At 38.1% G+C, this 27311-nt stretch overlaps 1 protein-coding gene across 14 annotated transcripts in view; it reads right to left on the bottom strand.

Moving 5' to 3' along the window:
- Window positions 1–27311, bottom strand: part of LOC123284404 (serine/threonine-protein phosphatase 2A regulatory subunit B'' subunit beta-like) — a 145176-nt gene that overhangs the window by 53962 nt on the left and 63903 nt on the right. For 9 of the 14 annotated variants that reach the window (XR_011500667.1, XR_011500668.1, XM_070503580.1 and 6 more), the window contains exon 1: window positions 1304–4480. The exons of the other annotated variants lie outside the window; for them this stretch is intronic. Coding sequence is in view for 7 of the 9 variants with exons in the window: in XM_070503580.1 (XP_070359681.1) it covers window positions 1304–1651 (348 nt within the window). In the remaining 2 variants the exon portion in view is untranslated. Of the gene's footprint in view, window positions 1–1303; window positions 4481–27311 lie in introns of those variants that run through there. 14 annotated transcript variants of the gene reach the window in all.

Here is a 27311-nt window from a genome sequence, read left to right on the forward strand (position 1 = left end):
CACTGGTCCACCGCCTGCAGCCCAGGGAGCACTCACGTTACGCAATGCACATCGTCACGGCTGAGAAGCAAGGTTGAGACATGTTTTCTGTGACAAGAAACAACTTCCCATGAAATGAATTCATAAAGTTTGATTCCCAAAAAGTGATTTTCATTTGATAAGCAGCAGCCCTAAAGCAATGCAGACTTTCCTGCATGGGCTCTGTGGGGAGCCGGGCCCCCAGGCACGACCATCCTGGGCGAGGCTGGAGGGATTTCCGGGTCTCCCACACAGCCCAGTGGACCATCAGGAGAAACCCTAACTGCCCCACATCTGTTTTCCTATCGTCAAAGCAGGACCCGCGTGGGGCAGATTCCACTCCTGGGTCTCCAAATGCAGGCACTTTCCTTAAAATCTAGGGACAGACTCACACCTTCCCCAGCTGCAGACAAAACTTCAGAAGTTGGAAGACACAAGACAGGAAAAATTCCCAAGCTGTGTAAAAGCTGAGATATGATCCCAGAAAAACTCCCATTAAAATATCAGCAGAAGGCAGGTCTTTTTTTCCCCCAGATGGCCCGGTCTGATTGGATGTCATTTTTTTTGGCCACAACAGGACGTTAAGTCCTGGCCTAGAGAAAAAGTGCGGGTGTCTAACTGCAAGAGGTGAGGCGTTCAGGAGCAGGAGCCCCGGCCCCAAGCCCTGTGGCCCTGCCCCCAGCACCGGCCCAGAGCTGAGGCGAGGACAAGATATGCCACGGAGAGACCCCTCGAGTCACAGACAGACTCTGGGGATCACGGGCTGTCTGATGCTTCCAAACGACTGGGTCCCTCAAACTAACTCGTAACACGTCCAAGGTGTAGACACAGCAGGTCTTACTCCTCTGAGCACACACAACCATGGAGAGGGTGTCTACACGCCAACTACTCACTATCAGCACCGAGCCATCCACTTGCCCGGCCCATGTGTGCAGATCCCCACAGCCCAGTAAACACCATGTGGCCGAGAAGGCCAGGCGTCCCACAGGGCCGTGTCATCACGGAGATGGCCGTGACCATGGGCCAGGCTTCCCACCGGGACCACAGGGTCAGGTCCCCACCCGAGCCAGAACCTGTCCACGCGCTGGGGGCTTGCATCCTGGCCACACCGCGGCACCTGCCGCCAAAACTCCAGCAACGGGCGAGCTCTTAGGAGCTCTCCCAGCGACTTCACGCGGGACCCACGCTCCCTGCACGGGTGGGTGCGAGCAGCCCCCGCCCCCCCCACACCAGGGAGGGACTCGGGAGGGACCCGGGTGGGCCGGGGGGGTGACATGCGGCAGACCTGGACCTGCTGGAAGGCCTTGAGCCTCTTCTTGAAGCGGGAGGGCAGCACGAAGTCGCAGCCGCGGGCCAGTGAGGCCAGCTCCTGCCTCAGGCTGGGGTCCTGGCACAGCGACGGCTCGTGGAGCCGCATGTCGGCTCGCGTGGGCCGCCAGGGCCCGGGCCAGGCACCTCGCTCTGGCTCTTGCTCTCGGGGCTGGGCCTGGCTGGGGCCGCTGGGCTCGGGGCGGCAGCTGCGCCCGGCAGGACGGTTGGGGTGGCTGGGCTCAGCGCACTCCGTGCGTCGCTGGCCAGGCGCTGTGGGGGCCGGCCCAGGCGGCGCGCGTTCCACAGGCTGAGGAGGGCACATGGCTGGAGGAGGGGTGGCAGGCCACCCCTCCCGCGGGCGGGCGGGCCGGCGGCTGTGCAGGCGGGAGGGGACAGCTGGCGCGCCCTGACCGAGCAGCTCTCTGCGCGACTGCTGAGGGTGCGGGAGGCCTTGCAGGGGGCGGTGTCTGCAGGGACCCCGGCTGTGGCTCAGTGTGGACGCACAGGGCACAAACAAGTCAGCAAGGACAGCCGATCTGGGGCAGATCTGGGGCCGCCTGCCAGCGCTCGCACAGCGGGGAGGTGGCGCTCTCCCCAGAAGCAAAGCCTGCCCGCCCGCCCACAACTAAAGGGGACCTGCCACAGGCTCCTCGCGGAGGAGCGGGTTCTACGCTGAGGCCCCAGCCTGGGACCCAGATGCAGCCAAGCAGCTGTTCCCTCCCTGAAAACGCACTGGGAACAAAGGGGTCTGCCCGCCCCAGCTTCCCCTGCTCGTTAGAGGCTGAGAAAACATACTGAAGCTGCAGAGGACACCGGAAAGTTTTCTCTTCAAAAATCGGGTGAGGGGGTGAGTATTCTGGCTTCTGTAGTCTTGGTGCCGGTTCCACACGACAAAACGTAGAATGTCAGGACAGGGCAGAAAGTACCACAACATACAAGGTAACAATATGGAACGACAGTGTGGAACGTCACGACAAAGTACCAAGTAACCAGAACGTCCAAAATAACGACAGTGCACAAAGTACCAACAGGGCAGAACGTAACCACAACGCAGGATGTAGCGCTAACGCACACCATAAGGTAGGAGCCAGTCACATAAACGTCAACAGGGCAGCAGACAGCAGGTGCACTGAGGATGCGGCCAGCGGACACACGGACACCCGGCACCTCCGCCCGCTCCCGCAGGAAGGACCAAGGCTGCAGTGGGGGCCGAGTCGCCTGGGCCCACGCAACTCAACAACAAAACATCAAACAACCCAATCAAAAAATGGGCTGGAGACATGAACAGACATTTCTCCAAAGAAGATATACTGATGGCCAATAGGCACAGGAACAGATGCTTATCATCGCTGATCATCAGGGAAATGCAAATCAAAACTACACTAACATATCACCTTACACCCGTTAGAATGACAAAAATATCTAAAACTAATACTAACAAATGTTGGAGAGGTTGTGGAGAAAAAGGAACCCTCATACACTGCTGGTGGGAAGGCAAACTGGTGCAGCCACTATGGAAAACAGTATGGAGATTCCTCAAAAAATTAAAAATAGAACTACCATACAATCCAGCCATCCCACTACTGGGTATTTATCCAAAGAGCTTGAAGTCAGCAATCCCAAAAGTCCTATGCACCCCAATGTTTATTGCAGCACTATTTACAATAGCCAAGATGTGGAAGCAACCTAAGTGCCCAGCAACAGATGAATGGATAAAGAAGATGTGGTACATATATACAATGGAATACTACTCAGCTGTAAAACAGAACAAAATCATTCCATTTGCAATAACATGGATGGACCTTGAGGGAATTATGTTAAGTGAAATAAGCCAGCAAGAGAAGGATAATCTGTGTATGACCCCACTCATATGAGGAATTTAAAATTATGGACTAAGAACAGTTTAGCGGATACCAGGGGAAAGGTGGGGTGGGGGGTGGGCACAAAGGGTGAAGTGGTGCACCTACAACACGACTGACAAACATTAATGTACAACTGAAATTTCACAAGATTGTAACCTATCATTAACTCCATAAAAAAGTGTTAAATGTATATCTTTTTTTACTTATCAAATACTTAAGGGAAAAAAAGACTACCCATTGTAGGACAACTTACTCTGAAGTAGACACTCTCACATATGGACAGTGGTAATAAAAGGATTTAGAAAACAACTTGGCAATAAGCCTTTGATCTCTTGAGTAATTCTGCTTCTTTTTATCTATACAAAGAAAATAATTCTTAATAAATAACTTTACTCACAAAAGATACTGATCTATGAGTTATTTACAACAGCGAAAACACTGTAAATAATTAAAATGTATAATAATGGCTAAATAAACAGGTATGCATAAAAGTCATACAATATCATACCATCCATTAAAAATAATTCAAAAAAGTTCAATTATAATATGGAAAATAGTTCACACTACAATGCTAACCAAAAATAGCAGGCTATAAGTTGTAGACAAAATATGATCACAACTATGTTTAAAAGCACATGAGGTAAGCCCTGTGGGATAGTGGTTAAGTTCACGTGCTCCACTTTAGCGGCCCAGGGTTCATGGGTTCAGATCCCAGTCTCAGACCTACACACCACTTATCAAGCCATGCTGTGGCGGTGTTCCACATACAAAATAGAGGAAGACTGGCACAGACGTTAGCTCAGCAACAATCTTCCTCAAGCAAAAAGAAGATAAGCAACAGATGTTAACTCAGGGCCAATCTTCCTCAACAAAAAAAAATACAATAGGGGGCCAGCCTGGTGGCATAGTGTCGTTAAGTTGGCAGCAGCCTGGGGTTCACAGGTTCAGATCCTGAGCACAGACCTAGCACCACTGTCAAACCACGCTGTGGCGGCATCTCACATAAAATAGACGAAGATTGACACAGATGTTAGCTCAGCAACAATCTTCCTCAAGCAAAAAGAGGAAGATTGGCAACAGATGTTAGCTAGGGCCAATCTTGCTCACACACACCAAAAAAAAAAAGGAAATAAAATAAAATAAAATAAAACTATTACAGTAAAATACTGTCAGAAATATTAATAGTAGGTGTTATCTAGATGATAATATTATAGGGGATCTTTTTCTACCTTTTCATATTATAAATTTATCGCTTTTATGCTGTAAAAGTTCTGTTTTCTTTTTTAATTCATGTAATTTTCTTTTATAGTTCATAAATGAAGATTGGAGATGTATGAGGTAAACTAAACTTAAAAGTTGAAAACTTAATTTTCCTAAGATTTTGCAAGGTAATCCACTCCCATTCAAGAAATTACTCATATGTGCATGTGTTTTTAGTTTTAAAATTATTGTATCTATTTACAATGCATTATAAAATATACAGCTCATTTATTTGTTAGTATCCATAATAACTTCAGTTATAAATCAAACAGTATTTGATAGTTAGCTTTTCACACCTCCTTTATTTACAAGTTTACTCCTTGCTTTAGTGTTAGAAATCTTATGTCCTTATTCAAGTAAAATTATAAGAAATTCTATCAAAATCTTCCAAGTATTAATTACATAAGCATATAAAATAAAGTCTAATTGTCTATAAACTTTTTATGCCTTGATTTTAGTCGCAAATGTGATACAGGCCCATACAGGTTTCCACTACGCTGCTGAATACTTAACCACTGCTTCCGGTTGTTAGGGTAAATGGTGGAATTTTTCTCAGTGGGTCCACGTGTCTTGGGTTTCCTTACAAAAACTTACCAAATTTTAACATGTGCATTTTATGCACACTGACCTGATTTAAACCTCATGAGAACTTTATTACAGGAACCTGAGGCTCAGAAAGGCACTTATTTGCTGAATGCAATAAGGGAGTTAAATAATTTGCACTTACAGCTACTAAGTGGAAAATTAGGAATTCTATCTCCAACCAAAGCCTACGCTATACTGCACCCCTTAGGGGAACTCCAGGCACAGTGACAAATATAATTTAATGAATAGAAAAAGTAGTTACCCTAAAAGATAATCCTCAAAAAACTCAAAATCTGAAGTACAGTTTCTACTGAATGTGTATCGCTTTTGCACCATTGTAAAGTCAAAAAATCGTTAAGTTGAACCACCATTAAGTTGGGAACCGTCTGTACTTAAAAGGACTATGGACAAACTAAGACGTCCATGAAAGTGCTTTCAGTTACTAGAGCATACTTTTCCAAAGTTTTTCATCTTTGTTCATTGCTATCTTTATTGTTTTATATACGCTCATTGATTTAATTTACTTTTTTAATAAGACACTTTATGGACACATGAAATTACCCGAGTTCTCTGGCTTTACTGCTCATGCTTAAGCCACTGTGCTTACCACACTATTTTCACTTGGACATAGCAGCAACTAAAGATAAGTCACTAACAATAAGAAAAGTAAATCATTTTAAAATCAATTCCTAAAACTTCCAACTAAAACTGGAACCGATCCTCACAAAGACCAAGACTTGACAGGCGTTACAAAAGTATTTCAAGCAAAGGACAGTACGAAAACTAAAGCCACAGACAGCTATGGCATTTCACATAGGACCATTTAAAAAAAAAACAAAAAACACTAACCAGTCAGCTACAGCCCATAAGGAGCTTATAAGTCCTCACTCCTATGCTCACAACAAGAAAAAAGATAAAGGAAACTGTAAATCAATAACATCTTAGAAAACTGAGGTCACAGGGCAAATCACCACTGAAAACACTGGAGACAGGCAGATACAGAGAATCACAGCTTATCTGGAGTGGGAACACTTCAACAGTAACTGACAAACTGTAGGAGACCAAGTATGGATCAGCCTGAGAGTTAAAATATCTTGGGGTCCCAGTTTTGGAGGGGGGCCCCACACTTTCCTGGGTTTTACGTCCAGGAACCCTAGGAGGTTTTCAGGTTTTCACAATGAAGATCTGAGGAAAATCCTCTTCTGCTTTGAGCAGGAGAAGGGGAAAGTAACCATACTGAAATATGCCCAGAACATTCTCTTCTTAACAAAGTCACACCCTGAAGATAAAGTACTTTAGCAGAGCATCATCTACCTGGAGGAAGAGCAATTAGGCAACCTCAGCCTCCACCAGCCTTCTTGTCTCACCGAAGCTGGGGGAGGGAGGGAGGGCTAAAAGACACTTTTGAAGGTCACAGTCCAGGGACTCAGGACCACTAGAAAAAAATGAGATTTAATCGTAAGATTACAGAACACTTTCCCTCCCCAACTGCTTATCACCCCATCAACAGGGATCCACCATAACAACAGTGAATTACAAGTGAGAATACAGCAAGATAACAGACTCTGTTTAAGAAGGAGTTTTTACTTAGGGAAATCCAAAGAAAACAGGAAGAAAAAAATTAAAACAAGGAAACTAGAAGAAAATGAAGCCTCTGTCACCTACGGGTACAGCAAATATTAAACACAACCCAGTTCCTAGTGAGATTAACATAAAAGCTCACACTAAAAGCCTGATTACCTCAGTTCCTATCACCAGAAATATCATATTTGGCTTTCAAAAAAAATTGCAAGTCATGCTAAAAGGCAAGAAAAAACACAATCTTAAGAGACAAAGACTGCATTAGAACCAGACTCAGATAAGACACAGGTTTTTGGAATTATAAGACAGGGGAATTAAAAATAACTGTGACTAGTATGATGAGGTCTCCAATAAAAAAAAGCAGGTAACGTGCAAGAATAGATGGGTAATATAAGCAGAGAGATGGAAACTCTATTAAATAAAACAAAAGGAAATGCTATAAATCTAAAACACTGTAAAAGAAATAAAGATGCTTTTGATGGGCTCATCAATAGACTGGACACAGGCAAGGAAAGAATCAATGAGCTCGAAGAGGAAAGAACCAGTCAGGTTGATGATACGTCAACAGAAATTTTCCAAACTGAAATGCAAAAGAGAAAAGAGAGAAAAAAAAGAAAACAGAAAAACTAGTAACTATAGGACAATTACAAAAGTTGTAACATACACATAATGGAATAAGAAAGAGAGAGAAAAGAGCAGAAGAAATGTTTGAAATAATGGTGGGTGGAAAATCTTCCAGAATTAATGATAGATACCACAGACGCAGGAAGCACAGAGAATATCAAGCAAGATAAATACCAAATATCTACACCGAGCTATATCATATGCAAACAGGCAAAAAAACAAAGACAGAGAAGAATTTTAAGAAGGCAGAAGAAAGACACCTTATCTAAAGAGAAACAAGGATAAGCATTCCATCTGACATGTGGTCAGAAACCATGCAAGCAGGAGGAGCACGGAATAAAATATTTAAAGTGTTTAAAGGAAATAAAAAAACCACCAAGCAGGAACAATGTATCCAGCAAAATGATCCTTTGAAAGCGAAAGAAAAATAAAGGCTTTCTCAAACAAATGAAAACTTAAAGAATCTGTTGCCAGGAGACTTGCCTTGCAAGAAATGTTAAAAGAAGTTTTTCAAAGAGAAAGAAAATTATATAGGTCAGAAACACACATCTGATAAAGAAAGGAAGAGCATTAGAGAAGGAATAAATGAAGGGAAAATAACATCTTTTATGTTTCTTATTCTTAACTTACCTAATAGCAAAAATGTATCGGGTGAGTGTGATCCCCTTACAGATAAGAGGAAGAATTGGGAACGCTCTATTATCAGGTACCTACACTATTTGTGAATGGTATGGTTTTATTTGAAAGTAGACTCAGACTAGTTATAAATGTATATTGCAAACTGTAAGACAACCAATAAAAATTGTTTTAAAGAAGTATAATTTATAAGTTAAAAGAGGAAAGAAAATGAAATCATATAAAATGTTTAAAACCAAAGGCAAAATGGGGAAGATAAAAAGAAAAAAGAAAACAAAGAACAAGTGCAATGAATAAACAACAGCTACAAACATGGCAGATATTAATCCAAATATATAAAAATTAACTTTAAATGTAAATGATCTAAATACATCAACTAAGAGTCAGAATGTGTCAGAGTGTCAGTGTGGATACAATCAGGTGTCAGAATGAATTAAAAAACAAGACTCAATTATATGTTGTCTACAAGAAACCCACTTGAAACATAACAATATTGGGGCTGGCCAGCAGTTAAGTTCGCATGTTCCATTTTGGTGGCCCAGGGTTCGCCAGTTTGGATCCCAGGTGCAGACACGGCACCGCTTGGCAAGCCATGCTGTGGTAGGCGTCCCACATATAAAGTAGAGGAAGATGGGCATGGATGTTAGCTCAGGGCCAGTCTTCCTCAGCAAAAAGAGGAGGATTGGCAGCAGTTACCTCAGAGCTAATCTTCCTCAATAAATAAATAAATGAATAAATAAGTAAATAAAAATAAACATAACCATAGTGATTTTAAGTAAAGGGATGATGGGGGAAATGGGGACTTGTTGTTTAATGGGTATAAAGTTTCAGTTTTGCAAGAAGAGAAAGTCCTGAAGATTGGTTGCACAACAATGTAAATGTACTTAACACTATTGAAATGTACATTTAAAGGTTAAAATGGGGGCCAGCCCAGGTGGCCCAGTGGTTAAGTTTGGCACGCTCCACTTCGGCAGCCTGGGTTCAGTTACCAGGCACAGACCTCTGTCAGTGGTCACGCTGTGGTGGTGGCGCACATACAAAAAGAGGAAGATTGGCAACAGATGTTGCCAGGGTGAATCTACCTCAACAACAACAACAACAACAAAAGGTTAAAATGGTAAATATTATGTTATGTATGGGTAGTTCACCACAATATTTTTTTAAAAAGTAAAGGGATGTATATTCAAGTCCTTTGCCATTTTTTAATTGAGTTGTTTGTCTTTTTGTCACTGAGTTGTAAGAGTTTTTTATATATTCTAGATAGTAAACCCTTATCAGATATATGATTTGCAAATATTTTTTCCCATTCTGTAGATTATCTTTACACTCTCTTAACAGTGCCCTTTGATGTGAAAAAAGGTTTTAATTTTAAGGAAATCCAAACTATTTTTTCTTTTGTTGTTTGTGTTTTGTGCATCTTATTTAAGACACCACTGGCAAATCCAAGGTCATGAAGATTAGCCCCTATGATTTCTCCTGAGAGTTTTATAGTTTTAGGTCTTTAATTTAGGTATTTGATCCATTGTGAGTTGTGGTATAAAGTATAAGGTAAGGATCCAATCTTCATTCTTTTGCATGTGGATATCCAGTTGACCCAGCACCATTCACTGAAGAGACTATCAAGAAAGGTATACAGTTTTTGTCAGGGATGATAAAAGAGCTCTGAGTATAGATGGTGGTGATTGTTACATACTGTGAATGCATTTAATGTCACTGAATTGCACATTTACAAATGGCTAAAATTATAAATATTGTGTTAGATATATTTTACCACAATAAAAATAAATGTGAGATACTACTTCACATCCACTAGAATGGGTATAATAAAAAAAGATGGACAATAGGATGTGTTGGTAAGGATGTGGAAAAATTGGAACCATGATACAATGCTGATATGAATGTCAAATAGTATCGTCACTTTGAAAAACAGTTCTGAAAGTTCCTCAAAAAGATAAACAGAGTTACCACATGACCCAACAATTCCACTCCTAAGTATATACCAAAGAGAAGAGAAAATATATGCCCAGACAAAAATTTATACACACTCATAATTCGATTCATAATAACCAAAAAGTAGAAACAAACCAAATATCTGTCAAATGATGAATGGGATATTATTCAACAATAAAAAGAAATGAAGTTTTAAGTCATGCTACAACGTGGATGTACCTTGAAAACATTATGTTAAAATGAATGTAGCTGGTCACAAAAGACCACATGTTGTATGATTCCTTTTATATAAAATATTCAGAATACACAAATACATAGAGATAGAAAGTAAAAGAGTGGTTGTTAGGATCCAGGGTAGAAGTTGTGAGGGGCAATGAGGCATGCCCACTAATTGGTATGGGGATTCTTGTTGGAGTGATAAATATTGTGGTGACTATACTAAAACCACTGAAATGTACTCTTTAAATGGGTAAACTGTGTGGAATGTGATTTATTTTAATAAAGCTGTTATTTTAAAAAAATGACGCACATTAACTGAATTGCTGATAGATCTTTTGACAGTAATTGCACTGGAATTTTGTCCTTTAATACAATTTCTAGCCCAAAGAAGAACGAGGGAGGAAAAACCTAACTCAAACTAAAAGATTTAACATGATCTGAAAATATTATTTGAATCCTGAGCTTTAAAAGGAATAAATAGGAAGTAATCAATCTGTAATTGCTTGAATTTTTTGCTTCAGCAGAGATTATAAAATTATGGAATGGAAATAGAAATTAAAATAATCTGTTATAAATATACATATTTTTTAACTTATCTGTCAAGACAATTATTTTGTTGCCTTTTGAGGCCAAGCAGTAGTGAACATTGATTGACTATATTAAAAATGAGCAGAAGCAGCACAAGTTCCTTCCACCAAGGATATCTCACCCTAGGATATCAACTCTTTAATGAAGCTCTGCTTTCTGAAAAATTCCACATTCAGTATTAAGAAAAAAACCAAGTGTCCACACTTTATGTTCATCAAGGGCACAAGGTTTTTACAATGTGATTTTACAATTTCTGTTCTCTATAATAAGATTTTTTGGCCTTCAACTCTACTTGAATCTTATTATTGTATTACTTTCTATTTAACATTAATTGCTTAATATTAATTTTGTACTGGGACACAGAAAGGACCAAAGTACCAGACAGTCTGGCAGGAAGCTTGTGCCACAAATAAGGGAAGTCAAATGGTATCTTCCCTTTTTAATTCTTCAGAGATCTCTCTAGAGATCCTCTAAAAGACCTAGACTTTTTAAACCCACGTGCTTCTCTTGACCCTTGAGAAATATTAACATCTTAAACTTCAAAAATTTCTGGGAATATAACAAACTTTTGTTCCTTTTCAAAAAGAAAAAAAAGGAGGGGAAGAGAAAATACTGAAACAAGAAATAAACAAGACTGGTGTCTATTCTACATCATCTCAAAAAATCATTCAGGCCTCCCAGCCATCTAAGGATATAAAAATTAAGTATATGAGACAACAGGTCACACCAGCATGGGTAACACAGAATAGTCATCTTAGAAGATTAATTTTATTTTTCTAAAGACAGCGTCCAAAGTTTACCACAACCAACATGGCATTACTGAAACCTAAGACCTTCTCTTTGAGTCCTCACACAAGATACATTAAAAGGTAGTCCTTCATAAATAAGTATCCTGCATACAAAGAGCCACGGAAAATCTCTTGAATACCACTGAAGATTTCTCTAAAAACAAAAAGGAGGCGATCCTTTTTTTCACAAAACCTTGGATCTAACTCATTTGAGTAAAAACTCAGAATAGCGGTTCTACATTTTGTAGAAGCCATCTTAAGACTTTGCAGAAGTAAACGGAAGAATTCATAAGGAGTTGATCAGAAGCAAACTAATTCTGTACGCCGTGCCTAACCATTAAAGTTACATGAAGATTAGCATAAAGAGAGGACTCAACTAAGAAGAAACAAGAGAAAATCAGTAAGTTCTGCAATTCTGATAGATGAGGAGTAGAATACAACCCAACAAACCTGTCCAACATCAGCTCTAATCCTCCTACCTCAAGACAACTAGAGTTCCTAGTCTGTGTGTACTCATTCTGATAGTTGAGCATCTTGCCCTGTACGTAAAACCTAATTCTCGTCTTACCACCCAAAACTACAACTCATTCCTTGTCACTCTGGTTAAACTTCCTCATTCATTTCTTTTCAGCTGATGGCACCGATCTCAGAAAACTAAAATTAATACCACTCCCAGAATGCAAATAGCCTATCTTCTTTAACTATTAAATGGTTTTCTTATAATTCCATTATGATTAATAAAAGAGATTCAGAAATGGCCAAAGATCCTGAGTTTCGAATTTTCCAGTCTGGTTTAACACATGAAAAAGTCATATGGGTCTGTTTTAGCAGGCTGATGCCTCAGGGGAAAGATGAGTCATAATCTAGGAGTAACAATATAATAAGGAAACAAGACTAATAGATATAACTTTCTAATGGTTGATGCTTTTTTGAAAATCCTTTAAAGTAACCGTGTAGCATTAAAATTACAAAGCAAAGGCAATTCAGGTCACCTTCACAAATATCTGTTGCCTGGAAAACTTCCATTTAAACTCTTCCCGAATTGATAAGGGTTTTAACCCCAGTTAACCAGTCAGATTTCACGTCTTATTCATGAGGAGTTAGATTCACTTAGTCATTTTACAATATTTACCAAATGCTGAATCTATTCTGGACACTTGGTATTGGAATAAAAAATATATTAAGACCTCACCTCAAGGAACTCACAATCTAATAGTGAAAAAAGGCTGTTAAGTAGCCCAGGAGTAATCTAGGGAAGAAAGGGGGGTCCGTCCCTATAACTATGAATTACCTAATGCTTTTTAAATCTTTGACTACACCTAATTTTTATACAGCTTCCTTTAGGGTTAAAACTCTTTACCTTATTTCCAACAACTGCTAACCTCCATTTTAAGAACCAAAATTTGCTAGAGGGTCAGGAATTTCCTGAAAGAATACCTTGGAAAAGCAAACACTGAACCACAAATGTTTCCTGTATTAAAAGAGAAAGGTGTAATGGTTTAACATAAAGTCAAGGGAAAACGTAGATCACTTGAAGGTGGTAAATATTTGCAAAGCTTAGATTTACCATTCCATTCAAGGCAAATCTACCCAAATTCAATACATTCTATTCACTTTAACACAAAAAGTAAACAAGTATTACTGCCTTTATTTTCTACAAAAGCATACCTTTAGGAGGTTTTTAACAGGATGAAGTTTATTTTAGCTCAAAGGGAATGAATTTAGATTTAAGTAAGTTAAAAGACAAACTACCCTCAAATGAAGCAGAAATACAATTTTACTTCTACTCATTGTAACAAAATCTATTTTCCTCTAGAACTTGATTCAGAGTGAATTTATATCCCTATATATTGTCATACAAAGAGTACTTAAACCCAGTTTAAATAAAAGCCTTATTTCTCTTTTGGTAAAGAAGAAAGTGGAGAAAACCAAAATCTAGATTTCCTGAGAGAAAACAAAAGTCACGTTCCTATTCTATAGCTAAATATTTAGTGTCATAACTAAGCCCATCCACAAGCTACTATGGTAACCATTTAATTTGTGGACTACTACTCAATTTTGAGAGAGTGCTAAAAAGCAAATCTCTCCAGATAAAAACAAAGCTTATTTCCCTAATCAATAAAAACTGAATCAGATAAAATCTGCAACACAAGTGGCTATCTAAACAGAGTTTTGAAAAATATTAATTAAGCTCTGAAATAATATTAAGTTTTTTACACAAGCAATAAAACCATCATGCCAGAGGCAAAAGATATATAAACACATTAGATCATCTTCGAAAAAACAGTGTTTAGCTCATCTTTAGAATGTAGTGAACTCGATACTCCAGGTGATAGACACCTGAGAAGGAAGGTATGAAAAATCAGAATCAACTTATATGGTAACTTCCATACTTTGGGATATGTACATCACAGCTATTCATAGCTCTTTTCATAGAATTCATACCTAATCAATTCTCTCTCCAACTGTTAAGTAAATCCACTCCAAAAAATAGAAAAGGAGCAAAAAAGGAAAGTCAAGGGGCTGGCCCCGTGGCCTAATGGTTAAGTTCACGGGCTCTGCTTTGGTGGCCCAGGGTTTTACTGGTTCGAATCTTGGGCACAGACATGGCACACTGCTCATCAAGCCATGCTGAGGCGGCATCCCACATGCCACGACTAGAAGGACCCACGAGTAAAAATACACAACTATGTACCAGGGAGCTTTGGGGAGAAAAAGGAAAAATAAAATCTTAAGAAAAAGAAAAGGGGGGGGCGGCCCATTGGCACAGCAGTTGAGTGTGCACATTCTGCTTCAGAGGCCTGGGGTTCACCGATTCGGATCCCAGGTGTAGACATGCATGGCACTGTTTGGCAAGACATGCTGTGGTAGACATCCCACATACAAAGTAGAGGAAGATGGGCACGGATGTTAGCTCAGGGCTAATCTTCCTCAAAAAAAAGAAAAGAAAGCTAGTCAATTTTGTTAAGAGCTTACACTATGCTAAACATCTTATAAAGATTTTCATTTAGGTGTTATTGTTTCCATTGCACAGATGAAAAACCAACTTTCCAAAGTCACCCAAAGTTACAAAGCAAGAGAATTGGATTTGAACCCAAATCTATCGCTATATCATGTAATTCCAAATGAAAGCAAGTTGAGAGTAGAGCTCAAACTATTTGAATTGTATTCCAAAGGATTGGAGATTAATCGATTTTCCTCTACTTCCTTTCCCCGAGAAGAGAAAATACCAAACGCAAATAGACCTCTTACTTAAGTTAAATGACAATCCCTAAATAATTTATGAGATATTCTTTGAAATATTCCTCTAATAATGGAAAAACAACCGGTAAACAATAATATAGCTTGGTTCCATTTGCATCTTAAGGAAAGCCTGATATTTAATAAAAGAAAAGCATTAATTCGTCTTTGAAAATGAAAACAATTACAGCTCATTTACTCACTTATCTTTTCTATAACAATAGTCCAGGTGTGGAAGTTTTAGCATATGGTTACTAAGGACTCTCCTCCACATCCTTCTTCCCTGATGATAAATCCACTACTGAAAGTAAAATATAAAGAAAAGTGTGAAGTACAAAATAGAATGTCATCTAAAATCCCACCATCCAGAGATAATCGTAGGGGAAAATGTTAACACACATTTGGTTTTAACAAAACTGAATGGTTACTCTACTGGTTTGTAACCTTTCCTGTCCATTAATATACTGTAAATATTTTCCTGCAACATTAAATATTCTTCTAAAACATAATTTTTAGTGGCAGCATAGTATTCCATCATGTAAAGATGCCATAAGATTTTTTTCCAGCTAACAGCACTTAAAGAGGGATATGCTTTCATTGTAAGAATTGCAGCTGCATACTAATAGGATATATAGCACAGCTGGTAAATTTTAAAATCAATTTTTATTTATTCAGATCATAAGTACCACAAAAAAAGGGCTACGTGTATTAACTATTACAAAAGTTTCGCTGAGAAAAATATGGTGACACTTATTTTATCTTCACTTAAAGAATTACCAATGCTTGTCTGCGCTGTTAAAAACTTCAGTGTTAAGTTATAGGTGTCTACAAAAACACACTGGCCACAATAAAGAACTGCAGAACAAGAAAATTCTCAAACTGCCAGTGGAAGTGTAAATTAATAAAGTCATTATGGAGAGCAATTTGGCAATTCTAATAAGAAACAAAGGAGTGACATCAGCATCATGGCAGAGTGAGGTCTTGCCTTACACTCTCCCCCCCTAAGATACAATGAAAAGGACACTCATAAACCAACAGAGGAAACTGACACAATACAAGAGATGTCTGAGAGATCCACACAGCCATATGTCTGAAGATGAAGGTGCTGGACCACACAGGAGGCAGCGGAAGGAGGTAAGGGGATCTCCTGTCCCCCCTCGAACGGCAGCAATCTAGAGCATAACACCATGCATGGCTCTGAGAGAAGAGAGGGGGAAAGGGCAGCCCTCCAGGGGAACGCATTCAATCTCAGAGTTGTCTCCCAGCCTGTGGCAACACTCCACACAGAGGAGGCTTAGCAATCACGGGGGCGTCTTCCCCAAGCTGAGCAGCCCAGAAGGGCAGAGAGTGAGTACAGAGCAGGAGCACCCCCAGGATCACGCAGCAAAAGAAAGCGGCCTTCCCCTGCCTGGCACATCAGCTCATCCAGAGCAAGGGACTCTCACCAGAGCGCCTGCACACCTATGTGTGTAAAGCAGCGGTGGCCAGTGGGCAAATGCAGATGGGCCCTGTCAGCACAACTTCCAAAGGACAAGCACACCTGCCAGGGATTGCAGTGGGCTCAGAATACACAGGTTCTGCCCGGCCCTCCTGTGGTGGGAAGAGGCAGCTGTGACTAGATACTACCACTATGCAACAGCACAAATCCACCCCATCAAATAGTATGAAGAGATATATTAACACTACAGACCAGAAAGTAAATGACCCAGAAATGAATCCTGAAGCCACAGAAAATTACAATCTAACTGACGGACAATTCAAAATAACTATCACAAAAAAACTCAATGAGATATAGAAAAAAAAAATCAGAAATGCTGGCAATGAAAAACACAATGAATAAGATAAAGAAAAATTTGGAGTCTTTAAACAGAGGTGATATTATGGAGGACAAAATTAGCAATTTAGAAGAAAGAAATATGCAAATGCTTCAGAAGGATGAGGAGATAGAAGTAAGACTACAAACAAATGAAAAAATATCCAACTCAATTACAAAATGTAACATAAGGATAATCGGTATTCCAGAGGGAGAAAGGAGCAGAGAGCTTGTTCAAAGAAATAATAGCTGAGAACTTCCCAAAGCCAGGGAAGGAGCTGGAATTACAAGTAAATGAAGTCAATAGAACTCTTAATTACATCAACATAAAAAGACCTTCTCCAAGGCATGTATTAGTAAAACTGGCAAAAATCAAAGACCAAAAGTATTAAGGGCAGCAAGGCAGAAGAAAATAACCTACAACAGAACCCCTATCAGGCTTTCAGATTTCTCAGCAGAAACCTTAGAGGCTAGGAGAGAGCAGAATGATATATTCAAAATTCTGAAAGACAAAAACTTTCAGCCGAGAATACTCTACCCAGCAAAAATATCCTTCAGATGTGCTGGAGAAATAAAAACTTTTCCAGATGAATAAAAGCTAAAGGAGTTCACTGCCACAAAACCTCCCATAAAAGAAATGATCACGAAGGCCCTCATACCTCAAAAAAAAGGGTTAACCAAGCCTTGAGCGAGGAGATAGACAAAAACAGAATATTACAACTCTCTATCACAACAGGTTAGCAAACAATTATAACGTTAAAGAAAAAGGGAAGGAAAACATCAAAAATAACTATAATCACTTCATTTTAACCAAAACTCACAAAACGGATTAAGTTGTGACAACAATAACTCAGGGAAGAAGGAAGAGATGGAACCTGCTCAGACTAAGAAAATAAGAGGCTATCAGAAAATGGACTATTTCATCTACAAGATCTTTTATACAAACCTCACGATAACTACTGAACAAAAACTCAGAACAGAGACACAAATGATAAATAAAGACAAAACTGAGAAAACCCTCATAGAGAGTCGCCAAACTTAATTCACAGTCAGAAATACACCGGATTGCGAAACAAGGGAAATACAGAACAACCAGAAAACAAGTGATAAAATGGCAGCATTAAGCCCTCATATGTCAATAATCATTATAAATGCAAGTGGAGTGAATTCTCCAATCAAAAAACACAGAGTGGCTGGATGGATTAAAAAAACAAGACCCAACAATATGCTGCCTCCAGGAAACATCTCAGCTCTAAACACAAATACGGGCTTAGAAGGGATGGAAGACAATACTCCAAGTTAAGGGAAAACAAAAGAAAGCAGGTCTTGCCATACCTGTATCAGACAAAGTAGACTTCAAGATAAAAAAGGCAATGAGAGACAACACAGGCAGTATATAATAATAAAAGGGACACTACACCAAGAGGATATAACACTTTTAAGTATATGCACCTAACACAGGAGCACCAAAGTACACAAAGTAACTACTGACTGACCTAAACAGAGATATTAACAGCAAAACAATAATAGTAGGGGCCCTTAACACCCCACTTACATCAATGGATAGATCATACAGAAAGTCACCAAGGAAACATGGGATATAAATGAAAAACTAGAGCAGAGGGACTTAACAGATATGTATAGAACATTCCATCCAAAAACTGCAGAATACACATTGTTCCCAAGTACACGTGGAACATTCTCAAAGACGGACCATATGTTGGGAAACAAGGCAAGCCTCAAGAACTTAAGACTGAAATCATATCAAGCATCTTTTTCAACTGTATTCTATGAAACTAGAAGTCAACTACAAGAAAAAAGCTGGGCAAGTCATGAATATGTGGACACTAAACAACATGCTACTGAACAACCAATGGATCACTGAAGAAATCAAAGGAAAAATCAAAAAATATCTGGAGACAAATGAAAATGAAAACACATCATACAAAGTCATATGGGATGCAGCAAAAGAGGTCCTGAGAGGGAAATTCACAGCAATCCAGGTCCACCATGGAAACAAGAAAAATCTCCAATAAGCAATCTTAAACTATGCCTAACAGAGAAAATGAAGAACAAAATCCAAAGTCAGCAGAAAGAAGAAAATAATAAAAACTAAGTTCAGAAAAAAATGAAACAAATCAAATAAACAGTAGAAAAGATCAATGAAACTAACAGCTGGTTCTTTGAGAAGATAAGCAAAATTCACAAACCCTTAGCCAGACTCACTAAGGAAAAAAGGAAAAAGGCTCAAGTAAATATAATTAGAAATGAAAGAAGAGAAATTACAACGAATACCACAGAAATGCAAAGGATTATAAGAGAAGACTGTGAAAAACAGTATGTCAACAAATGGGACAATCTAGAAGAAATGGATAAATTCTTAGACTCATACAACCTCCCAAAACTAAGTCAAGAAGAAACAGAGGATCTGAATAGACCAATCACAAGCAAAGAGACTAAAACAGTAATCAAAAGCCTCCCAGAAAACAAAAGTCCAGGACCAAATGGCTGCTCTGGAGAATTCTAGGAAACATTCAAAGAAGAGTCAGTGCCTATCCTTCTCAAACTTTTCCAAAAAATTCAAGAAGATGGAACACTTCCTAACACATTCTACAAGGCCACTGTCACCCTGATCCCAAAGCCAGATGAGGAAAACACAAAGAAGGAAAATTAGAGGCCAGTATCACTGATGAACATACATGCAAAAGTCCTCGACAAAACAGTGGCAACCTGAATGCAGCAATACATTAAAAGCATCATACACCATGATCAAATGGGATTTATACAGGGATGCACGGATGCTTCAGCATCTGCGAATCAATCAATGTGATAAACCACATTAACAACATGAGGAATAAAAACTATATGATCATCTCAACAGACACAGAGAAAGCATTTGACAAGATCCAACAGCCATTTATGATAAAAACTCTCAACAAAATGGGTACAGAAGTAAAGTGCCTCAACATAATAAAGGCCATATATGACAAACTGACAGCCAACATCATACTCAACAAGGAAAAACTGAAAACCATCCCTCTAAGACAAACAGGAAGAAGACAATCTCCACTAATATTCAATGCAGTAGTGGATATTTTGGCAAGAGCAATTAAGCAAGAGAAAGAAATAAAAGCAATCCAAGCTGGCAATGAAGAAGTGAAACTCTCAGTGTTTACAGATGACATGATTTTATATATAGAAAATCCTAAAGAATCCACTGGAAAACTACTAGAAATAATGAAGAACTACAGCAAAGCTGCAGGGTACAAAATCAACTTATAAAAATCAGTTGCATTTCTATACTCTAATAATGAACTAACAGAAAGAGAACTCAAGAATACAATCCCATTTACAAGTGCAACAAAAAGAATAAAATATCTAGGAATAAATTTGACCAAGGAGGTAAGACCTATACAATGAAAATTATAAGACATTATTGAAAGAAATCAATAATGACATTATAAAACGGAAAAATATTCCAGGCATATGGATTGGGAAGATAAACATAGTTAAAATGTCCATACTACCTAAAGAAATCTACAGATCCAATGTAATCCCAATCAGAATCCCAATGATATTCTTCAGGGAAAGAGAACTAAGAAGGCTAAAATTCATATGGGGCAACCAAAGACCCCAAACAGTGAAACCAATCCTGAGAAAAAAGAATGAAGCTGGAGGCATCACAATCCCTGACTTCAAAATATACTACAAAGCTATGGTAATCAAAACAGCATGGTACTGGTACACAAACAGACACATAGATCAATGGAACAGAACTGAAAGCCAGAAAGAAAACCACACATCTATGGACAGCTAATCCTCGACAAAGGAGCTAAGAACATACGATGGAGAAAGCAAAGTCTCTTCAATAAATGGTGCTGGGGAAACTGGGCAGCTACATGCACAAGAATGAAAGTAGACCATTATCTTTCTCGCCATACACAAAAATCAACTCAAAAGAGATTAAAGACCTGCAGATAAGACGTGAAACTATAAAACTCCTAGATGAAAATATAGGCAGTATACTCTTTGACATCGGTCTTAGCAGTACCTTTTCAAATACCATGTCTACTCTCGCAAGGGAAACAAAAGAAAAAATAAGCAAATGGGACTTCATCAGATTAAGGAGCTTCTGCAAGGCCAAGGAAACCAAGAACATAACAAAAAGACAACCCACCCACCAACTGGGAGAAAATATTTGCAAGTCATATATCCAACAAGGGGTTAATCTCCATACTATATAAAGAACTCATACAATTCAACAACAAAAAAACAAACAACCCAATCAAAAAATGGGCAGAGGAATGTGAGGACACAGGGAAAGGTGGCTGTCCACAAGGTAAGAAGAGAGGTCTCACCAGAAACCAATTCTGGTGGCACCTTCATCTCTGACTTACAGCCTCCTTATGAGAAAATAAACTTCTGCTGTTTGAGCCACCCAAAAAAAAAAAAAAAAAGGGCAGAGGATATGAACAGACATTTCTCCAAAGCAGATGGCCAACAGGCACACGAAAAGATGTTCAACATCACTAATCATCAGGAGAATGCAAATCAAAACTACACTAAGTATCACCTTACACCTGTCAGAATGGCTATAATCACCAAGACAAAAAAGAACAAATGTTGGAGAGGGTGTGGAGAAAAGGGAACCCTCATACACTGCTGGTGGGAATGCAAATTGGTGCAGTCACTATGGAAAACAGCATGGAGATTTCTCAAGAAATTAAAAATAAAACTACCATATGATCCAGCTATGCCACTGCTGGGTATTTATCCAAAGAACTTGAAATCAACAATTTAAATAGACCCATGAACCCCTATGTTCTTTGCAGCATTATTCACAATAGTCAAGATGTGGAAGCAACTCAAGTGCCCATCGACTGATGATTGAATAAAGATGATGTGGTAGTTATATACAATGAAATACTACTCAGCCATAACAAAAGACAAAACCTTCCCATTTGCAACAACATGGATGGAACTTGAGGATATTATGTTAAGCTAAATAAGCCAGACAGAAAAAGATGAACACCGTATGATTTCACTCATGTGGAAGATAAATACATGGACAGAGAACAGATTAGTGGTTACCTAAGGGTAGGAGGTTCGGGGGTGGGGATAAGGGCTAAAGGGGCACATATATATGGTGAGTGACAAATAATAATGTACAACTGGAATTTCACAATGTTATAAACTATTATGACCTAAGTAAAATTGATCTCCTGAAGAAACGCTAGCATATGTTCAAAGGAGACATGATGAAGAGTGTTTATGGAACCACATTTAATAGCACCAAATTAGAAAAAGATTCAAAAATCCACCAAGGGTAGATAAATTACAGTTTACTCATACAACTTAATACTAAACAGGAATGAAAAGTGAGCAATCTAGATTAGTGTTGTCCAAAAGAAATGTAATGTAAGCCACAAACATGAGCCACAAATATAATGTAAAATTTTCTAGAAGCCAAGTTAAGGAAATTGAAAAGGCAGGTGAAATTAATTTTAATATCTTATTTAACCCAATATATCCAAATTATCACTTCAATATACAATATAAAGGAATTCGTAATGAGATTTTACATAATTTTTTCATTTTGTCTTAACCCATTGTGCAAATACACTTCCAGCACATCTCAATTCACACTAGCTACATTTCAAATACTCAATAGCCAGAGATAGTGGCTATTGTTTTGGATAGTGCTGATCTAAGGCTACTTCATACTCCCCAAAACAACACTAAACAAAAAAGCAAGCTGTAAAATAATATGTACTGTAGGGTGCAACTTAAACTTAGGAAACCAAAAGAATTCTAAATAATGTTTATGACTACGTAAAAACGTGTCCATTATATGTTCATATATGTAGACAATATTTTAAAATCCATGAGACCTCACGTCTACCTGTAATGTTTTACTTCTCTAAAAGAAATCTGAAGCAAATGTGACATAAGATTTCATAAGGCTGGGTAGTAGGTGGAAAGGTATTTATATTGTGTTCTTGTCTGGAATATTTCACAATTAAATAAATTCAGAGTGTGCATGTTCTAGAACTCTCATTACCTCTACCTTACAATAACTTAAGTCTGAAAATATGCTAACGAAGTATTTAGAATATAAACAACTTACTTCACTTTGTTCTACAGAGAATAAAAGTAGCCTTCTTTCCTTCATGTAAGTTTTAAGGGAAACGAAAACTTCAAAAAACAAAATAAAGATAAGAATTGATACATTTGCCTTACTTATTTACTCAATAAGCATTTACTACATGGCTATCATTAGCATTCAAGAAGCTCATGGTGTGGAGAACAGCTTTTTCTGTCACAAGTTACACAGTCATGTGGAGATCAAAGTATATTTAGGCACTTTACAGAATACCAAGATCCAAGAAAAAGAGCTACACACCAAAACAGCGACTTTTGGCCCTCAAAATAATCGTTAAATGGAAAAATTTAAAGGAGATTCCTAAAATAGCATATTAGTTTGCTGTATCACCCTGGGACACACAAGGACTTCCTAGAATAGTGTTTTTTAAAAGACCAGTGAAAACACACATGCAAAACCCTCATTATTCATTCTATTTAGTGTTGGCTAAATATGAATTACTGGGACATAAGCTAAATACTCTAAGAAAGGTTCCCAGTGTATGAAAGCAAAGTTCAAAATGAGAAGCACTGAAACCACAGACAATGAGTTGTCACAACTCAGAACTTCAGATATAAACCATCATTCACAACAACAAATTTTATGCAGAACAAGAAATCTGATAAAATCTAGTTGAAAAGGCAACTTTAAAAATTAAACTTCAATTATCCTGATCTCTTCAATTTACTTTGAAATGAATAAGAAAACAAGATGGATTGTTACATCAATGGAGAGTTGGATAGATAGATAAATATGTGATGAAATAAGTACAGTAAAATACTAAAGGTAGACTCCAGTAAGTATATGTAAAATTTTTTCAATCTAGCTGTAAGTTTGAAAATTTTTCATAATAAAATGTTGAAATATTTATACTTCAATAATATGAGAGTAGGGGCTGGCCCCATGGCCGAGTGGTTAAGTTTGCGCGCTCCACTGCAGGCGGCCCAGTGTTTCGTTGGTTCGAATCCTGGGCACAGACATGGCACTGCTCATCAGACCACGCTGAGGCAGCATCCCACATGCCACAACTAGAAGGACTCACAACGAAGAACGTACAACTCTGTACTGGGGGGCTTTGGGAAGAAAAAGGAAAAAAATAAAAAATCTTTAAAAAAATAACATGAAGAGTACAATAACCTCTAAACTACAATTATGATGGACGCCAAACACCAAAGATACTACCACTTAAAGGAAATCAAGAATGCTACCTGTTTCTTGTATTGGCACCAAAAGAAAATAAAAAAAAATCAACTTGTCTTTTTGCAAATAGTTCATTTTAGGCAAACACTCTACGGCACAGTTTTTTTAAAAAACAAAAAAATTCAATATAATAATATGATGTCTGGAATTTGTTTCAAAATAATCCAGTGAGGGGGGACCTGGGTGGGTCTATATGAAATTCAACTAACCATGAGATGGTAATTGTTGAAGCTTGGTGACAGGTACTTGGCAGGGTTCTATTTTCTTCTTTTTGAATACACTTGTGATTTTCCAGAATAAGAAAGTTAAATATATAAAGAATATTATTTTAACACCTAGCTCAGTGTTCTATACCCTAGAATAAGTGGCCTATAAACAGTAGGTACTCAAATTTGTATAGATAAGCATTTATATAAGTAAGGAAATCTAGAATTTAAACTCACACACTTCTGATTATATTCAGTTAAACATGGATTAATGCTTATTTGTGAATTCATGACATAAAAACATACAAGTCATTCATTTCAAGCGTCCCCTGCCCTTACACCTCACTGGGTGTTCCTAGAGAAGATTCAACCGCCATAGGTAACATTTACTGGGTTAAGCACTGTTCTAAGTGCTTAACACGCATTATCTCAGGTAATCCTCAGAACTACCCTATAAGATAGGTACTATTATTATCTCCATTGTACGGATGAGAAAACTGAGGCACAGGGAGGTTAGGTAACTTGCCCGAAGTCACAATGTAAATAAATTGTGGAGCCAGAATCTAAATGTAGTTGATAACTCCCAAATCATACCTTAGCCAGATCTGAATTACAAAGTACTTAAGAAGTAGAGGTTTGCTTTCATTTAATATAGCAAGTAAAAAATGGGGAGAGATTTTTAAAGTACTCAGGAAAAAAAGAAAAAAAAGAAAGTACTCAGGAAAAACAATTCTTAGCAATGTTGTAATTAGATGGGGGCTTTAAACAAGTGAGTCCAATGTCCTGAATTTACAGCAAATCAAACACAGCTATAATTAAACATATTCTACTTGATTACATAAAAATTCCACAAATACATATGACACTAGAAAGAAACAGCTCTCTAGAGCCACAGGATAGTATGGACGTCACGACTGTATCCCCTAGTAAATAAACAGCCATTTAATAAGTATTTGCTGAATAAGCTGAATGGTTAAAACAATCCTTATCTTATTTGTATAGTTGGATGTTTTTTACTTTGCAGATAAAATAAGCTGTTTCAACTATTTATAGTATTAAAGGTGTAACTAATCCTGGCTCCCCATTAAACGATAATCTTGTAGAAAGATACTGATCCTTGTTTTTATGGACAATTAAGTTCTAAATCTTCTGGGTACCTCCATATTTCTTGATCTATTATTATAGTGTGCATTTAGGAAAGTAGTAAGAGAGTTACCAGGACTTGACATGAGTTCCATAAATCTGATCCAAGCTTCTGGACTTTCCCCACTCTGATCAAAGAATGTAAGGGAAGGGTAACTGTTCTTTGGCCAACTTCTAACTTATTCCACATTTTTCACCATAATAAAATCACATAGGTAATAACGAAATGGAATTCCAAGTTCTAATATAAGACATACGATGGAAAGGTCAAATAAGGAATATTTTTTCACAGCAGAAAGATTAGTTTAAATTACTCAAATTTTATAGAAGACTAGAATTGGTTTACTCACACTTTTTTTCTCCTATTCCAGACTTCCTCCTGCTATAGGTAGGCATCAAGACCTTTCTACCTAGCAAATGGAATTTATTCTGACCTCTAAAGGTCATACTGTTAAACTGGTTATGGAACTTAAAACAGAGTCAAAACTATGGAGCATGCAAATCCAAAGTAGAAACTGTACATCAGAACAAAGAACACATACAAACTACTTTGAGATTAGAAAAGGAAACTTTTCTGATCGAAAACAACTATGTCACTAATTGCACACTCCTAGAAAGTTCCCTTAGCTTCTGAGTTATGTTGTAGTGATTTCAGTAAATAATCACCTTATCTTAATTTAAATAGTAAGGAAACAACTCTGAAGCATATGAACAAAAACACAAGGAATCAAGAAGATTCTAAATAATCCACTGTCACAACAATAGAATTGTAGCTAATTTACTTCCTTGAGACTGTAGCAATGACACAAAACTGTAAAAATTACTTTAAGACATAACAAGTGTCCTTTGGTTTCTTGAACAAGAGTTCTGACATGACTTACAGAAAAATATTCTACATTCTTCATTGTTATAAAATACATACAAAAAATCCTAATGGGCTATTAAAAGCATAGTACTGCACCAAGAACCCTGATCTGGGAGTCAAATAATCTTGGTTCTAGTCCTAATTACTACTTAGAGTTATGACCTTAAGCAAACTGCAACCTCAGTAGAGCTCAATTTCCTCACTTGTAAAATGAGAGAACTTTACTAGATGACTGTTAAGATAACGTCCCAGCTATTAAATTTGCTTCTGAAAGGGATCATCAATCCAACTTTATATTTGACTTTCCAAGTGGTTAAGTTCACACACTCGCTTTGGCAGCACGGGTTTCCCCAGTTTGGATCCTGGGTGTAGACCTACACACTGCTCATCAAGCCACATTGTGGCAGCATCCCACATAACATAGAGGAAGGTTGGAACAGATGTTAGCTCAGCAACAATCTTCCTCAAGCAAAAGGAGGAAGATTGGCAACAGATGTCAGCTCAGGGCCAATCTTCCTCACACAAATAAAAAAGAAAGAAAGAAAGAATTGAGACCTAGGGACACACAAGTAATAGAAGACCCAGAACTAAGTTACAGAAAGCATGGTATTACTCCAGTGCTTTTTCAATATTTCATTCTATTAAAAACACTACCCATAACCTGATAATACCTTGACTTACTTTATATCACCCAAAGTTTCAAAGTTATTTCATTCCTTCACCAACTATTTAAGTCTAAGTGTAAATCAAGCTAGCTATCATCGCTGAACGGGAGCTGTGTCATATAATAAATCTACTTTGCCCATCATTCCACTGTTTATCATTGTTAACTAATTATCTTTTCAAAAGCAAGAGACTCAATAATCCTCACAGAGATCTGGCCCAAGAGTAAAGACAGACTTCCTCCCCCTACCATGTTTCCTAATTTTTAGAAAAGCACATGCAACAAATAACAAAGATTTATTATCTATCGTTACACAAATAAATGTTGGCTTTAACAATAACTTCGATGAAACAAATTTATGAATAAAAGGAAATGTTTTGAACTCCTCACTCTTTTATAACTGGATCACAACTAGGCCACACTACTCAAAACTAAGGAAATATGAACCATACCCTTGCTTCCTTAGAAGGATATCATTAAATATGTCTAGCGTCCACATGGAGGAAAAATCCTGTCCTCAGGTACTTTTCTTGAAAAACAGAAATACAGTAAATAAGAGGAAATAAATGTATCTACGCATATGGTCTTAGCCAGTTCTTAGAAAGCAAAAGACTAG

The sequence above is a fragment of the Equus asinus genome, unplaced genomic scaffold (assembly GCF_041296235.1).
Source record: "Equus asinus isolate D_3611 breed Donkey unplaced genomic scaffold, EquAss-T2T_v2 contig_3, whole genome shotgun sequence".
In the NCBI taxonomy this organism is placed as follows: domain Eukaryota; kingdom Metazoa; phylum Chordata; class Mammalia; order Perissodactyla; family Equidae; genus Equus; species Equus asinus.